Source organism: Pituophis catenifer, unplaced genomic scaffold, assembly GCF_029215685.1.
Source record: "Pituophis catenifer annectens isolate HBS135680 unplaced genomic scaffold, rPitCat1.0.hap2 SCAF_2, whole genome shotgun sequence".
In the NCBI taxonomy this organism is placed as follows: Eukaryota; Metazoa; Chordata; class Lepidosauria; order Squamata; family Colubridae; genus Pituophis; species Pituophis catenifer.
In genome coordinates, this window is record NW_027256882.1 from 246165893 (window position 1) to 246184126 (window position 18234).

General features: G+C 36.3%; 1 protein-coding gene across 1 annotated transcript in view; it reads left to right on the forward strand.

Moving 5' to 3' along the window:
• Positions 1–18234, forward strand: part of MCC (MCC regulator of WNT signaling pathway) — a 202918-nt gene that overhangs the window by 156910 nt on the left and 27774 nt on the right. Inside the window, exons 6-8 of the mRNA XM_070938731.1 lie at positions 693–829; positions 9430–9593; positions 15901–16107. Of these exons, the coding sequence (XP_070794832.1) occupies positions 693–829; positions 9430–9593; positions 15901–16107 (508 nt within the window). The remainder of the gene's footprint in view (positions 1–692; positions 830–9429; positions 9594–15900; positions 16108–18234) is intronic.

The following is an 18234-nucleotide window of genomic DNA, read 5'->3' on the forward strand; positions in this document are numbered from 1 at the left end:
ACTAACTTAACATCTGCAATGATTCACTTAACAACTGTGGCAAGAAAAGTCATAAAATAGGACAAAACTCATTTAACAAATGTTTTACTTAGCAATAAATTTTGGGCTCAATTGTCATAAGTCAAGGATTACTACCTGTTTTAATTTTAGCATGCCTAAGAGATACGCTACTGAAAGTGATTCCTAGGTATAGCCTTCTGTGAAAGAAAGTGACTGATTTTTCCAATTTGGTATATTTTCTGTTCATTTATATACTGCCAATTAATATTGTGAAATAATGCATTTCTTAAAAGAAAAACACGCACAGACTAGCAAACGAATAATGAAAGAAAACTGTGAGCGATCCCTGAAAGTAGATCAGATGGAACTATGTATTTCTGTCCATTTTTGTGCTATTCTGAAAACCTGGAAGTTATAAATGGTAAAAGAATAAAATAACATTTTGAAAGCAGAGTTTAAATAACTGAATCACTAGTATACAGCACTGAATGTACTATAGCTTTATTTTTAATACCTTCTGTGATTAATTTTGTGAGCTTTATGTTCCGTTAATTGACTATTGTATTAATATCTTAGATCTTACAAACATCTTAGATATTACTGAATGTAATATCTATGAAAAGCGTTTTTGATCATTTGAAATTATTAAACTACATTTAGTTATTCTGAATATTTTTTGTTTCATTCCTCAGAGAAGAAGATGAATATTCTGAACTGCGATCAGAACTTAGTCAGAGTCAACATGAGGTCAATGATGATTCACATAGTATGGACCAAGATCAGACCTCTCTTCCAGAAAACCAGTCAACTATGGTCACAGCTGACATTGGTATTTTGAATATATTTATAGTTTTAAAAGATGGATTAATTTTAATAAAGCATATAGTGCCCTATTTCAATAAATTTAAATAATTAGCAAACCTTCCTGATCTTTTAAAATGTGAGATAAACAGCTGCATTTAATAGTAATCCAGTTTTTTTCTAGCCTGTTTGAAGGAAAAAGAGACATCCACAGATGCTGAAAGGAAAATAAAAATATCAAACATTTTTTAATAATGTAAGTTTTTAAAATACACATAAAACATCAATACCCAGAAATAGATATAAAATATTAATTTCAGCAACAAGTTTGCACTTGAGGATTTAGTTGCAGTAAAAAATCAGAAATGACATTGGAGATAATCCTTTTTTAAAATGTTTGCAAAGTGCTGAAGTAAATCATTCTCATTTGTCCATTTACTTTTTTTAAAATATTCTGAAATATATTAATTAAAATGTAGTATTTTCTTCAATATTATATTAAATTATTAGCTTTTGAAGATTTTACTTTTCTTCTTACGCAATTAACTGTGTAAATTCATAGATTTCTAGTACTATTAGATCAAATAACAAAGGAAATAAAAAGCCATGTTCTTCCAAGACTTGTTGCTTTCCGAAAGCTGTGTAATTTTTATACAGATGGCAGGTTTCAAATAACATTTGGCTGAGCTGGGAAGTGTTAGGGACATTTGTTTGTGTCAGAATGACTCTAGTAATCATGGTTTTTGTCAAGCTCCAGCAGGTTTTGTGGTTCCATTGCCTGGGCCTATAGCCAATGTGCTGTGTAGAAATAACTTGGGACAGAAAGAGTCAGTATATTAAGCCACATTTTAAAAATTCTGGATTCTGATGTTTAGCTCAGAGAGATAACACATTTTCAATTCTAATAGTTACTGCAGTCATTTTGATGTCTTCTAAACCTACCAATAATTTATTGGTAAGAGTATGTTGTGTAGTGTGTCTCTCAAATTTTCCTTAGTATACATGTGGAAATCTGTGTTTCTTATGACATATAAATTGGTGCAGCTAAGAAGATTAAATTACTATTGCACTACCTATTGCAAAATATTTGAAAAGTAAATGTTTCATTGGATCTGCAAAATGTAGAAAATTGCTGTGGCAAAAAAAAAATCAGCATATAAAGGAACATTGAAACACTACAATCGAAGATAATTTTATGCAAATCTACTCACCATTTACAAACTATAAACAATGATTTTCCAAATAGATCTATATCTTCCGTACAAGAGTCATTCTGGATAGAAATACTGAATGTGAATATTTAAAATATTTGAAATGCTTTCTAAAATCATGTATGTATGTTGTATGCATACTGAAAGTTTTGTTCCTTGTTTTTTAATCCCTATATTATTATAATCCCTATATTTCTATAATTCTTTCAGAGCAAAATAAAACCACAAAATAGAGTATAAGGGGGCAACTTTGGTCGTTATGCATATTTTTTATGATGTACCATTATAAAGCAATCATGTGTTGATAGTGGTGCAATTACTGTAAGATCTTAAAAGCAAAATGTATGTGTGGATATCATTTATTGGTAATTAATACTGATTGATTAATATACAGCTAAATATGGCCCAGCAAATTTGGAGATGCATATTTAATGATAAAGTTGCCCAAGGCAGGTTTCTAGATGTTTTTGTTTTAGTACATAATTATTTTATTTTAGATAATCCTGTTTGGGAAATTCACTAAGTTCAGTTTTGAACAGGAAACAAATACTGTATTAGGCAGCAGCATGAACCTGAAAAAAGTTGTTGTTTTAAGAAGCTGCCAGACTGCCCTACATGTGATACCTGTTTGCCTTTGAATCTAGTATACCTTAATGTTGTGCCTATACCAGTCAGAAAGCAAATAGTATATTTGTTTTCATTTGTATGCCTTTTTTTCTACTTTACTTATAACCGCTTTTTTTTAATTTGTTGATATATAAAATTTGCCTCTGTGTTGCTATAGGCGAAAAAAAACCCATCAAGGACTAAAAAAAAACAACCCTAATTGGGCATATATTGTACATTTTATGTAATCTGCTTTCTCCTCAAGATGTAGACCTCTTTTGCTTTTAGTCTTATTTCCTGAAGGAAAATTACCAGAAGGCCACAATGTAAAATATAAGAATGAGGAAAGCACAGTTATGTAAACTATGACAAAATGTATGCAGATTATTATGGTGGTTTGAATTATAAAAAGAATAACTGGGTTCTTGGTAAACCTTAAACTGCAATTATTCTATATGATTGGAGAATAATTGTATCAATTCAGCAATTTCATTGCTGCATCTTTCTCTGAAACATGCTAATTATAAAACAAACATGTAGTTAATGCAGAACCATGATTTTAATTGTAGACAAACAGCTTTCTCGTAGATATATTAAAGCTTTGATTTTATTGTAGTTTATCTTTGCAAACAAGCAGAGTTCAAAAGTATATCCCTGAGGTGGTCAATCCACATTGACATTGATTTTCTTTGTGGCATTTTAACCAATTTTAAGGCTTATCTCCAGGGAAACTCAGAGGTTATGCAAGGTCTGTACTTTGCCCGTTTCTATTGTGTGCTCATCCTTTTACTGAAAACAGCTATATGAGTAAATGTTAATTTTTCTCTTGTGTTTCCTTAGACAACTTTATAAATTAATTATATTGATATTCAAGTATTGGCAAGTAACAGAAATATATTTTCTTCATGCATATCAAACAGGAAATTGTTGCATAAACTATCATTCACATATGACGTATTGATTTCTTTCCTCCCAACACTGTTGGAATGAATTCCTACAGTAATCACCTCTTACTGAAGCAGTTGCATATTTATATCGTGCTTACTACTTCACCCTTTCCAGTTGCTTGAAATATCACCCCTTAAAGAATTGTAACATTGATGTGGAAATATTTCATGCAAGTGGGCTGATTTGTGCAATAAGCCAAGTACAAATTTCACATCCTCCCATATAAAACACTGTTATGGGAAATATTTTTATAAATTAGCCCTTAGAAAAAGCAATAGAACTCTTAATCATTTATCCCAATATAAATGTCAGAAACTTTGATATGCAAAGTATTTCAGCTTCATCATTCTTATTTGTATTTCTGTACGTCAGTGGAGTTTCATAACAAAATATCTCAAAAAGATGGACAGATAAAGTTAGGATTCTTCATTCTTTTGTGCTTCCTGTCCACTGTACTGTAATTTCTTTTCTCCGTGGAGCTCAGTTCAGTGAAAGAATCTCTTTCTGTTTAACTTGCAAGTAGAGAAAATGCAGTGACCATAGTTCAGCTCTCAGTGTTTGTGTTGAGAATGTTTTCCTACCCTTGATCGCTTTGAAGTCAACAAATTGTATTTGTATATTAAATATATATTAAATTTATTTAAGCATAAGACTAATTTTATAGCCATATATTTTCTCTTCTTTTGCATTATATTTGTATAATTACCATATAATATGTATATTCTCTCTAGTAAAAGAGAATATACATACCGTAGCTCAGAGTTGAACTTTGGAGTCTTTAGTGCTCTAAGCCAGTTGCTTGCAGCTGCTTCATTACCAGTTAGGTGGTAATATCAGTACTAGTGAGCATGGGGTTTCCTCCCTGTTGTTTGCCATTCTAATGTTTCCTCCTTGGTAGTTCTCTACTTAGGGTATTGTTTTTTCTTAATTTTTTGTCTAGTGTTTATCCCTATTTATTTAGGTGTTGGTTGCTGGAGAGGATATGTTCTGATCTTTTTGTTTCCTTCTTAGCTTTTTATTGTCTCTTTTGAATGGTGTGTAAATGTGGTTTATTTCTTTGTCTATTAGATTTGTGTGAATGAGAACCTTCCAGGAATTCCCTACACAGTTTTCCATTGAAACTATGGTTGAGTTTGTCTATGTCTTGTGAGATTAAGGAGTTTTCATTATGTCTTCTGATTTCTGGTTGGTATTTATGGATATCCTCTGCTAATCTTCTGCCTGTCGGCCCTACATGGTGACTGTATTTATTCTGTGTACTATATATTGTAACATCCAGCAGGACATTCTATTGTACAAAATCAGGGGACAAATCCCACATTGATTAGTACTGATGATGTTACCTAGTCAAGTAGTGAAACAGCTGCAAGCAAACGACTAAGCTCAAGAGAGTATCCAAGACTACATACTGTGGTTCTGCCAGTGGAATTGTTTCATATCAAAATGTATTAAGTATATCTGTGTTAACAAAATTTATGTTTTGAGATCAGTTTTGTAGTGTTCAGTTGCTCATTGAAGGTAGCCTACAGAGACAGAAAATATAGCAATATGTACACATTATTTATTATTTTATTTTTATTTTTCATATTTGTATACCGCCCTACTCCCGAAGGACTCAGGGCGGTGAACAGCCATAATAAATACAAATACATATAGAAGTTAAAAACTATTAAGAAACAGATTAAGTAATTCAGGCTCAAAGATTAAAAACATCCAAATTTATCTAAAGAGGTTTAAAACCCAATTTAAAAGCCAGTTTAAAAGCCAATTAAAAAGGGAGAGTTAGGCCAGACCAGCTTGTTGGAATAGAAATGTTTTCAGGGCACGGTGGAATATGCGTAAGTCTTGGATGTTTCGTAACTCCGGGGGAAGCCCGTTCCAGATGGTAGGTGCCCCCACAGAAAAGGCTCTCCCCCTGGGGGCCGTCAGTCGACATTGTTTGGCCGACGGCACCCTGAGGAGTCCCTCTCTATGGGAGCGAACTGGTCGGTGAGAGGCTATTGGTGGCAGGAGGCGGTCTCGTAAGTACCCTGGTCCTGAGCCATGGAGCGCTCTAAAGATAGTAACCAAAACCTTGAAGCGCACCCGGAAGACCACTGGGAGCCAGTGCAGCTCGCGCAGGAGGGGGGTTACATGAGAGCGCCACATTGCTCCCATTACCACCCGCGCGGCCGCATTCTGGACCAGTTGGAGCCTTCGGGTGCTTCTCAAGGGGAGCCCCATGTAGAGAGCATTACAATAATCCAGGCGTGAGGTGACAAGGGCGTGAGTGACCGTGCGTAACGAGTCCCGATCCAGAAAGGGATGCAACTGGCGAATCAGGCGAACCTGATAAAAAGTCGTCCTGGCTACGGCCGTCATATGCTCTTCAAAAAGCCGTGAGTCCAGGAGGATGCCCAAGTTGCGAACCCCATCTGTGGGGGCCAACGACTCACCCCCAATAGTCAGAGATGGCGCCAACTGACTATATCGGGATGACGGAAACCACAGCCACTCGGTCTTGGATGGGTTGAGTCTGAGTTTGTTCCTCCCCATCCAGATCCGTACGGCCTCCAGGCACCAGGACATCATCTCGAGGGCATCATTGGGGTGGTCTGGGGTGGAGATGTACAGCTGGGTGTCATCAGCGTACTGATGGTACTTCACCCCAAAACCACGGATGATCTCACCCAGCGGCTTCACATAAATGTTGAATAGAAGGGGCGAGAGGACCGATCCTTGTGGCACCCCACATATAAGGGACCTTGGGGTCGACCTCTGCCCCCCTGTCAACACAGACTGCAACCGGTCAGAGAGAAAGGAGGAGAACCACTGTAGAACAGTGCCCCCCACCCCCAACCCTTCCAACTGGTGCAGCATGATATCATGATCGATGGTATCAAAAGCCGCTGAGAGGTCTAGTAGGACTAGGACAGAGGAGCAACCCCTGTCCCGAGCCCTCCAGAGATCATCAACCAATGCGACCAATGCTGTCTCTGTGCTGTACCCGGGCCTGAATCCCGACTGGAACGGATCTAGATAATTCGATTCATCCAGGTACTGAGGCAGTTGTCGTGCAACCACACTCTCAACAACCTTTGCAACAAAGCGAAGGTTGGAGACAGGACGATAATTTGCTAATACAGCTGGATCCAGGGAGGGCTTCTTGAGGAGGGGCCTCACCACCGCCTCTTTCAAGACGGTGGGAAAGACACCCTCACTCAAAGAAGCATTTATAATCTCCTGGAGCCAGCCTCGCGTCACCTCCCGGGAGGCCAGTACCAACCAGGATGGACACGGGTCCAATAAACATGTGGTCGCATTTAGTCTGTTCAGTATCCTGTCCACGCTTTCGGGAGTCACAGGATCAAACTCTTCCCAAATAATATTCTCAGGACCTGCCCCTGTCATCTCCTCTGGATCAATCCAGTCAGAGTCTAGCTGTTCACGAATCTGAGCAATTTTGTCATACAGATATTGTACAAAATTCTCAGCTCTACCCTCCAAGGGGTCTTCCCGCGTCTCTTGATGGAGCAGAGAGCGGGTCACCCTAAACAGGGCGGCTGGGCGATTATCTGATGACGCAATAAGAGTAGAAAAGTAGTTACTCTTCTCTACTCTTATCGCCACTAGGTAATTCTTAATATAAGATCTTACCAGTGTTCGGTCGGATTGAGATTGAGATTGAGGAATTTGAACTACATTAATGAAAAACTATTAAGTTACAAGTTTGAATATTTTACAATATGAACACCTTTTTTATAAATTCATCCAGAGTAAAAACTTTTAGAAAAACTCATTAATATTTATCAGTACCTAGCAAACAGTTTCCTATGCAACTAGGTTCTTCACTCAAGAAGCTTTTCCTGTTTAGTTCATATATATGAAAGTAAACATTTAATTTTGATCTCCAGATTAAGCAATAATCATTTACGTTGTCATTCTCAGGTTACTTTTCAACAGAATTATAGCAACACATTACTTTGATAAATCAAATTGATTTATTTTTTTAAAAATGGCTTTCTTTACTAAGTAATAAATATGATCAGAAAATCAATGATATCCCAGCTGAATAGACCAAGATTTTTACATATCTTGGAATTGATTTTGAATCTACAGCTGCTTAGAATTAACAAATGGCTTGAAAAGCTGTTGTTGTATGCCCAAAAATCTTCCAATGCTATAATTAATTTCCCTAGTTCTAACACTAGTTAGAAATATCAGCCAAATCTAATTTTCCAGGAAGGATCATTTGTTCATTTAGTCCTTGCTGACAAGTTTATCTCTTCTTAAGAAAAATACATGACCTTGGAATTGTCTTACTACAGCCCTTTAGCCCAGTCCCAATGGTAGCCAGAGTCCTTGATTCAGATCTGTAAAAGGACAGAAGTTCTGCAAAGGTTCAAATAATTTTTATGGGAGATTTTACAATAGGCCACTTTCTCTGTCCTATAAGGTGGGAGCATTTACAAGCATTGCAAGATTCAGTGTTTTACCTTGAATGAACCAGGATGATGAAGGAAAATTCAGTGATATCCCATGTTCAAAGCACCTTTGTCCACATTCACATGAGACGATCAAGACCTTCCATCTGTCTTGCTATGCTACACTACTCCTTATACTTATACTTGGCACTCTGAATTAATATTCCCCCTTGTTACTAAAGGATTGAGTTGATCTAAAATGAAAGTTGTGCAATTTTTACAAATGGATCAATCTATTGAAATATTAAAGTTGTTAAATTCTGCTGATTTTCTTAGTAGAATTCTTAAATAGAAAATACTTCTAATATATTCTTCAGTGATACAAAAGTTTGAGTGATTCTATAAATTTGTCTTATGTAGAAAGTTTGCCAACATTTAATATTTCTCATTAACTTTTTGTTCCTTTTGTATGGTAATTCTTCATTATGTTTTATTAGTTCATAACTGTATTATTGCTTTCATTTTGGTCTATGGTCATAAATAAAATAAGTGAAAAAACTTTGGATTCTATAAACATTACCTAGTAAATTCAGTAGGAATATATATTGTTTGCCTCTCACTTCGTTATTGTCACCTATAAAAGATAAGTATATTGTTGAATGCCATTAAGTTTATTCCTCACCACTATCATTATATGGGTGGATTGTACTAATTCATCTTCTGACCATTCAATTTAATAAATGTAATCAGGGATGCAGTGCAAGCAAAAACAGACATCATCTCACTTTCTTGAACAAATTGTAATGAGGATATAGTGCTCTGGTATTACAGACACTTATAAGGTGTTATAAAACATAAGTGAGCCATGCTAAAGATTGCTTAGAAGAATATAATTACATAACACTGAAGATTTCCGTTTTGCCTTATTTGTTAGCTTCAGTGATATTGTGTATATGATTCACATTTTTGGCAGTGACCTTACCATTGAGGTCCCCAAGTTAATGGTTTTCTCGTGTTGTGAAAAATCAGACTCCCAACTTTTAGGCTGATTTGCAGGTCTCAAAGAAATCTAAAGAAAGCCAGATCTGATTAATACTTGGATAGAAGATTATCAGGAAGTCCCAGAGATGAGACTAAAAAAATAAGCCAAAAGATAATGGCAACCAACCTCCATTTGTATTGTTCTGGAAAAAATTACCTTGATTTCCCTTACACAGAAATTGAGCAATAGGAGCTTTAAGAAGGACTTAAAGAAGTTTGTATTTCAGCCTATTTTTACCTTAGTTATCAGGTGATAATTGGTAGGCTGCAAGATTAGGATGTTAGTATTTTCAAGGAAAATTTGAATCTGTTGAGCATCCTTCTTCTTCTTCTTCTTCCCTAATCCCATTAGAAAGATGAAGACTACCTCTTCAACTAGCATCTTCAATGCTAATCTGATGCATTCTGTTTTATTTCAGATACCTGTAGTGACTTGAACTCTGAATTGCAGAGAGTGCTGACAGGACTGGAGAATGTTGTCTGTGGGAGAAAGAAGAGCAGCTGTAGCCTGTCTGTGGCAGATGTTGACAGGCATATTGAACAGCTCACTACTGCCAGTGAACACTGTGACTTGGCCATTAAGGTGTGGTAATATTAATGTTAATCATAACTGTTTATTGAATATAATGTAATTGGTCCACATGTATCATTTATTTGATAAAGAAGCATTTGTTTGTTTGTTTGTTTGTTTGTTTAACAAATTTCTGTGGCTGCCCATTTCACACATAGGCGACTCCAGGTATCTTATAACATTTAAAAACCCACCAGATAAAACCTATAACCCTCTCCAACACAGAGAAACAATATACCACCCCATGGCAGCAAGCACACAATCATATCAGTCACTTGATTGGCTTCATTTCCATTCATGGTCCCTGTCTGCTGACAAAGCCATGTTTTTAGGCCTTTTAGAAAAGCAACATGATGGGGAGTCTTGTTTATGATTATGCACTGAATTGGTTTGGGGTAGTGCAACCTCACCCATGACCAAAGAGGGTAATTCTACAAGAGCCAAAGAGGCCTAACCCATAACCACTTCATCTTGCCAGGATTCTGTTTTAGTCTGTGCTCCTCATCCAGACCTCAACAGGCACAAAGAGAGGGTGGTTGTAGCATTGGTTAACTCACCATGGTCAGAGATGTACGGCCAAACATCATCAACATATTGATGATATCTTATCCCAAGGAGAGATGGATGATCTCCCCCAGTGGTTTCATGTAGATGTTAAACAGGAACAGATAAAGTACTGACCCTTGATGGACCCCTCAAATCAAGGGTTCAGACCTCTTGCTCCCAATCAACATCAACTGAGAATGGTCCCAGAGACAGGAAGTGAACCGACATAATGCAGTGCCCCCCACCCCAACCCAGAGCCATTTCAGATGGATACCATGGTCAGTGTTATAAGATCTAGAGATCATGAAAAAGAGCAACCAGTGCTGTTTCCGTCATATATTCTGGCCTGATATTTATTTATTTTATTTATTTATTTATTCAATTTCTATACCGCCCTTCTCCCGAAGGACTCAGGGCGGTGAACAGTTAAAATAACATACATATAAAATGTGAATATAAGATGATTAAACCAATTTGGTTCATCGGTTAAGAATTTTCAACATAAAGATTTAGGAAAATTAGAAGAGATTTATGCCAGCCCGGCTTGGTGAAATAGAAAGGTCTTAAGTGCACGACGGAAAGTACGAAGATCTGGGATCATTCGTATCCCTGGGGGTAATCTGTTCCAAAGGGTAGGTGCCTCCACAGAAAAGGCTCTTTCCCTGGGAACCACCAGTCGACATTGCTTTAGTGTTGGCACCCTGAGGAGGCCCACCCTGTGGGAGCGTGCTGGTTGGTGGGAGGTTATTGGTTGCAGAAGGTGGTCTCGTAAGTACCCAGGTCCTAAGCCATGGAGCAATTTAAAGGTAAGAACCAACACCTTGAAGCGCACCCGGAAGACCACCGGGAGCCAGTGCAGCTCGCATAGGAGAGGTGTTACATGTGTACCCTATATATCATTTTATAGATTTTTCAAAACTTGTACACTTTCTAAACCATTTTAAGAGATAATAAGATGTATAAGATATACATCCTATTTGAATTATTGAATTATTATAATTAATAATAATCAAAACAAATATTATGTTTGTGATTTTCTACATGCTACATTTCTTGTTCAAACAGGAAAACTCTATTGTTTAAAAATTGTTTATTTATTCCAAAAGGATTTTGTTTTATTCCTTTTTTATACTTCAGAAATGAAGTTCGTTTATGCATCCACAATCTGAGAAGCTCAGGGAAGGCTCCTGAATTTTTATTTAAAGGTGATCTGTGTAGGTCACCTATAAATCTGTGCTGTTATATAAAATACCAAGTTAGAAATGAGAAGTTGTGGATAGTAATAGAAATTAGAATTCTAATGATACATTTAGAAGACACTTAAGAGGGAAGTAACATGTTGATCAAAATATTTGAAAAATATTTAGAGAAATTTTCAAAATGAGCCCACCATTACAATAATAGAGAAATATGTCTTCCTACAAACAGATAATTAGTTATTAGTTAACCAGTGTTCCTGCCACTTTTACATACACATTCAGAATTGAATGATCATAGTTCAGCCTTAGCGTAATATACACTTTTATTAAGAAATCATATTATTGCAACCACGTACATTTTAACTGGAATAAGGAGTATTGCACAAATTTTGGCTGAATTTATACATCTTGATTCATGCTAATTTTTAAATGCTAATCACATGCATGATTGAGTTTTATTAGTGACTAAAGTTGTTGATTACTATATATCCTGTTTCCCCCAAAATAAGACATCCCCTGATAATAAGCCCAATTGGGCTTTTGAGCGCATAGCAATAAGGCCAAGCGCTTATTTCAGGGATTAAAAAAATATAAGACAGGGTCTTATTTTCAGGGAAATATGGTATCACTTTCGTATAAGCAGGTAAGTTTACAGGTAGTCCTCAACTTATGACCACAATTGGGATCAGAACTTCCATCACTAAGTAATGTAGTCATTAAGTGAGTGGAAGGATTTCATTTTACCTTTTCTCAAAGAAAAGTACTAAATCCTTCTTCTGCCACTTCATGTGAATGGGGCTTATGAATAGCCATGGCATAACATAAGCATGATCTTAGTCATAGAAATCGCTTTTGCTATGACTATAGCAAATGCAATACATGTAGTCCTCGACTTAAAACAGTTCACTTAGTGATCATTCAAAGTTACAACGGCACTGAAAAAAGTGACTTATGATCATTTTTTACAGTAATGACCTTTGCAGCATCCCCATCATCATGTGATCAAAATTCAGATACTCGGCAGTTGATTCATATTTATGACCGTTGCAGTGTCCTGGGATCATGTGATCACGTTTTGCAACCTTCTGACAAGGAAAGTCAATGGGGCATCCAGATTCACTCAACACTTGGGTTACTAAATTATCAACTGCAATGATTCACTTAACAATTGAGGCAAGAAAGATCGTAAAATGGGGCAAATTATCTTAACAAATGTCTCATTTAACAGAAATTTTGGGCTGAATTGTGGTCAAGTCAAGGACTATTTGTTTTGCCCATATCTTTGGGCAGTTTTAGAATTCTCTATCTTGGAAAACTTTGGCAACAGATTTTTGTCTCATGTTCAATTATTCCTATGTCCCATCTTTCTTTTCTTATTAGGTTTAAAACTAATAAACTAAACTAACCGCAAAAAACCAAAGCAGCATAACATTTTCTGACACAATTGCTAATCCTTAGAATCCCTGTTTTGGCTTGTTGCCAACTGAGATGTCCTCACCTGGCAAAATGTAGGGATGGACTAGGATTTGATATCTGGGAAGATACATCATGAATAAAACTGATTTAGACAACACATATGCTGCCAACTTCTGTCCCAAAATGTGTAAATATACATGCGAAGAACAATGAAAATTTTCTAGAAATGTCTTCTTTTCAGTTCTACACGAATTCTTTCCTTTATTCCTACACATTGAGAAGAAAGATAAAAAGGCAAGAAGTGAGTGGTTTTTGCTAAACTCATAGCTGGGATATTTTAGGTTACTCGTACTAGGAATAATAACTGTGCCTTTTTTGCTTCATAGTCAACTGTAGCTTTGAAGTCAGACTAAAGAAGAAAAACACATGCACAGCCACACACTATATATGACAACTAAGTATAAAGGGAGAGGATAGATCACAAGTTCTGTCTGTCTTTACAGAGGACCAAGGAATACACTCCCTACATCTCATACTGGTGGTTTCCCTGCTCCAGTTCAATTGGGGAGGGGAGAAAAGAGATTTACATGGCACTGCTTATTGTTTTATTACTCAACTGCTCCAGGCATGATTATCTGTTCAGAGACAGCAGATTTAGTGCTCTTCAGAACTTCAAAGTTTTCGCAGTAACAACTCTTTGTCAAAAGAAGCCAGCTGTCAATTGATTGATGACAAAATGCTAAAGTGGAAGAGCCATTTCTTTTAAAACTTTGCAAAAAAACAGGTCTCCAACATTTTCCGTGCTGCCGTCCCAGACATTGATAATGCATGCGGCTTCCTAAGAGAACCGAGATGAGCAGCTCTATCTTGGTTTTATTCCTGGAAAGAGATGAAAAAGAATGGCAAACAAAGGAGAGTGCCCTGAATTCCAGACTGAAATTGCAATCGGCTATTCCCAATTCCCTTGCATCAGCTTATTGCATAGCAGATAAAATAGTAAAACACATCAAATTTATTCAAATTGAAACTGCCATAAGTTACTGCTATTTGAACAGAACACCTTTTAGACTGTGTCTATTCCAGATAAGGAACTTGTAGTGTTTGCATTAGTAAGTGGTAGTTCATTCAGTTAACAGTAACTTTTTTTCTTAATTAGTTAATGAAAGCAGCAGTAAGTCCACTTAATATATCGACTGATTAAGTGGAATGCACTTTGCTACCCATTTTAGAACTTAATTAGAATGTTTCATGTACTTTATTGCCTACTGAGCAAATATGCTCTACAAATGTCAATGGTTTAGTATTGCTTACATTAGCATAACAAGATGTGAATGAAATAGGCCCTTTTTATCTTTAAAAAGTACAATTTCCTCTTGACTGAGTCTTAAACATAGCTGTATATATTTAGTTGGGAGGCAAGCGCAGCCCAAGAAAGTTACAAAAATGAAATAGAAAGTTGAGAATATCATAATTACAAATTTTAAGCAAATTTGAGTTATGTTTTCTTTCCAAGAAAATCACTGTTATTTCAAAGTGAATGCATGACAATATAAAATGCATAGCACTTATAACAACAGCATGTGAATTCCAGCTGCTGTTATGAATCTAATACTGCAAATAAGTTGTAACAAGTATTGTCTTGCAAACATAGTTGTAAGTAATCTGATTCAATTTCATTGAAATACTCATAATTTCTTTAGCTCTAAAGAAATGCCTACAGATTTGCATAGTATCCTTTATCTTACTTTAAAGCTATTTTTAGTTTTTCAACAGTAGCTGGCCTTTTACTGTTCAGATTAGTTTAGTAAAAAGATATATCTGAGGGAAATGCTTCAACATATTCTTCCAAGAAAACCAAGAAAATGTCCATTATGTTTAGCTGTTTTCGGGAGTGGGGTATATCTGTATATATTTTGGATTCTCTATTTCTTTCCTTTGCCAGCCCTAAATCAATTTTTGTCCATTTCTGAGTTAATTAATTTAATAAATATCCACAAAAATGTTTGGGGGGAGAAGAGAGAGAGAATTTTGGTCTCTTGTGTTGGGACCAAATAACACTGTTTTTTATAACCTTTATTGATAGCCTCCCTGTAGAGATCTGGCTGGCTCCGTCTTTGCTGGTTGTTTGAAAGCTCTTGAAAACTAAACTGTTTTGGATACCCTAAATCAGGGGTGCCAAACTCAAGGGCCGGGGGCCAGATCTGTCCCATGGGGTGCTTAGATCTGGCCCATGGGGCCGCCCTAGAAACAGCAAAGGACCAGCCCTCAGTGCCTCTGCCAGTGAAAATGGAGCTCAGGAGGCCACATGTACCCCCCCGAGGTCCGTTTTCACTGGCAGAGGGTGACAGGAGGCCATCGCATCTGAAAATGGAGCTCTGGAGCCCGTTTTCACTGGCAGAGCACTTGGGACACCACAGATACCCCCAACATGAGTGACATCAAGCTGGCCACGCCCACCCGGCCCCCAAGGTCAAACACAACCCTCATGCAGCCGTCAGTGAAATCAAGTTTGACACCCCTGCTCTAAACTGCAATTTAATATTTTCAATTTCTTTATTCCTTTTGTTTACATTGTGATATTGCTGGGCTTTGTTTTGTTGTTGTTGTTGTTGTTTGCATTGGGTATGTTTTACATTGTATATTTTTTCTGTGTAAGATAGCATGCTTATGAAAACAAGAAGTTTAAGGAACTCTGGTTTAGAAAAGACTTTGGATTTTTTGTTTTACTTTGGTTTTTTTATTGTATATTTATTTTATTTATTTATTTGTATATAGATATAGCCAGAATAACACATATACTCTGGCTGGTTTGTGTATACAGGGTGTGTGTGTGTGTGAGCACGTGTGTGTACAGAGAGAGACCTAAAAGCCATAAGAGTAAAACACTGATCTTCATAAAAGATTAGGAAAAATTCTATGAAATGTTGTATTCTAATTCAAATGGATCCAAATAAATTTGGGCAACGATGTGAAGTTTTTAGTATATTTTTCCCATTATGTTTGAACTTATCTATTGACAAAGGACTAAAATGGTAGTATAAATGATCAAAAATGATAGTTTTTATCTACTAAACAGCAATGAATTAATATGAATGTGTATATTTAGAGATTCCTCATGATACACTCCTCAAAATTTTTTAATTTATTATGTTTTTCAGACAGTTGAGGAGATTGAAGGTGTGCTTGGCCGAGATTTGTACCCAAATTTGGCTGAAGAAAGGTCCCGATGGGAGAAGGAATTGGCAGGTTTGAGGGAAGAGAATGAAAGCTTAACAGCTATGCTGTGCGGCAAGGAAGAAGAATTAAACAGAACTAAGGCCACTATGAATGCTATCCGCGAAGAACGAGACAGATTACGCAGAAGGGTGAGGTTTCTTGATTGACATCTAATTTTGTGAGAAAAATGAACTTGCTTCAGTAAAGAGCTGTTTCATCTCTCTCTTTCTCACTTTATCTTCTCTGTCATAAGTTGGAAGGGGTTAATAATTTGGCTGATTCTTCTTATCCCTAGTGTTGCTAGAATTGCCAGTAAAAGATAATTACATAAAGTAATTCCAGTCTGTCCAAATGGAGAATTCTTAGCATTTCCATATTGGTTTTCACCTCAGATCTAAGAAATATAAAGGAAGGTACTTTCTATCTCCCTTCCCCAAATCCAAAAATACAGAATTTAGCAAAATCTTGTGAGTCTCCTAGAAATGCAATGAATGTGCAGTCCAGTGCCTGGGAAACTTTTAATCAGAAATTCCATTTTTAAATAAATGAAGCCAAAACACACTACATAAAGAAGACAACAGGAAGGCAACAATCACACATAGTATTCCAGAGTATCAAAGTAAATGGTATGCATTATAATTTGAAAAAAAATATTGGCTTTCCAAACATGTTCAGAGTTAATTGTAGAGAGGATGGCTTGAAACAGAACATCTGATTTGCCTTAGGGTCTTCCAGTTTAATAGAATATAGGAGATAACAAAACTCTAGCATCTTTTAGGAGACTGTGCTTTTCCCAATTAAACAAACAGTTCTGCCTTTAATGATCTAGTCAACAAATTTAAAAAAATATCTGTCCTCTGAAGTTATAGTCCTAGCAATCTGATACAGCTAACTAGTGTTCTACAGTTACGCCATTGTATCTAAAAGATTATATGGGAGAAACTACTAAGAATGCAAAAACTTAATTCTGTCTTCCTAGTGTTAGGGTAGGGCTGAATCAGACTTCATTGATATTTTAAAAAGTGTACTTCAGTCATATGTGGGGCGGGGACTTTTTGGAAGCAGGATGTTTAATATGTGTGGTGTATATTGAGTGCATTGAACATTTTAATATAAATACACATAGCTATATATTTACTTCTCACTGAAACTTCATTTTTCACATAAATTGGATATGGGAATTAAAATCAACATACTTTTATAATTTTCCTTCTCATCTGAGGAACTTGCACTAAAAATAGTAATTTCTGAGTGCATTTCTTATTCTTTCCTTATTCTCTCATTTGTTATTTTTACGCATCTTGCTGTTCTGCTATACAAATAATCTCACTATCAAAACTTCTACTCAGCACAATTTAATGTGTCTTTTAGCCCCAGAAACATATTGCATATCTAATCAAGTGTATGGTATAATTAGAGCAGTAGAGCAGAAACCTTTTAAAAGTGCATAGATCAGGAGTATGCAATTTCTTGAAAGTTGTTCTCTTGTCAGTGTACTAAAGCAGCAATTCTGAGCTGAAGGGACCCAATCAGTCCATCACACAAAAAAGCAGAAATTTAAGTTAGTCTTTGCATCTTTTTTTAAATTACAAACAAGTTAAAGATAAGGTATGAAACTGGACTTTCTTTTGTTCCCATTTTAGAGAAAGGGCGTATATACCAAAACTGTCAGCTTTCTGTACTACCTGATATTGAAGGCTTTTTAAAACAGCTTCCCTTGCCTTCATATCTTCCAGATCTGTTAGCCTAACATAGCTACATTTTCCTGGTCACTTTATTCCATTCTCCAGCAGGCAACAGAATTGCATTTTTAATGTGAGGTAGTGTGCTCATAGTAAAAAAAAAAATGACAATAAAAGTTATCTTATCTTACCTTATTTGAAACAGAGGTATCAAGTAAAGGAGCTTTGCAATTATTTCTGTGATGCTGTATATATGTATAGGTGCATGTCTACATATAAACACACATCGCCATGCACAACTTTCAGTACTAGTGTTTAGTGGGCTGTGGAGAAATGCCATTCACTGGTGAAAAAACTGTGGGACAACCTGCACCAGGATAGCCTTCTATCATGCTAGTCCTAGTGTGATGGCATTTCCTTGACGCTTATCAAACAAATGATCAATGGGATGCTGAGGAACATTTCAGTAGTTGGGGAAAGAATTGGTAGGAGAATAGGAAAAGAAATTCCAGGGACAGGTATTCATAGCGGGTCCTAATGGAGCCTGTCAAAATCTGAATGTAGTCCATGGTTCTGTCTAGATTCTAGAATGTA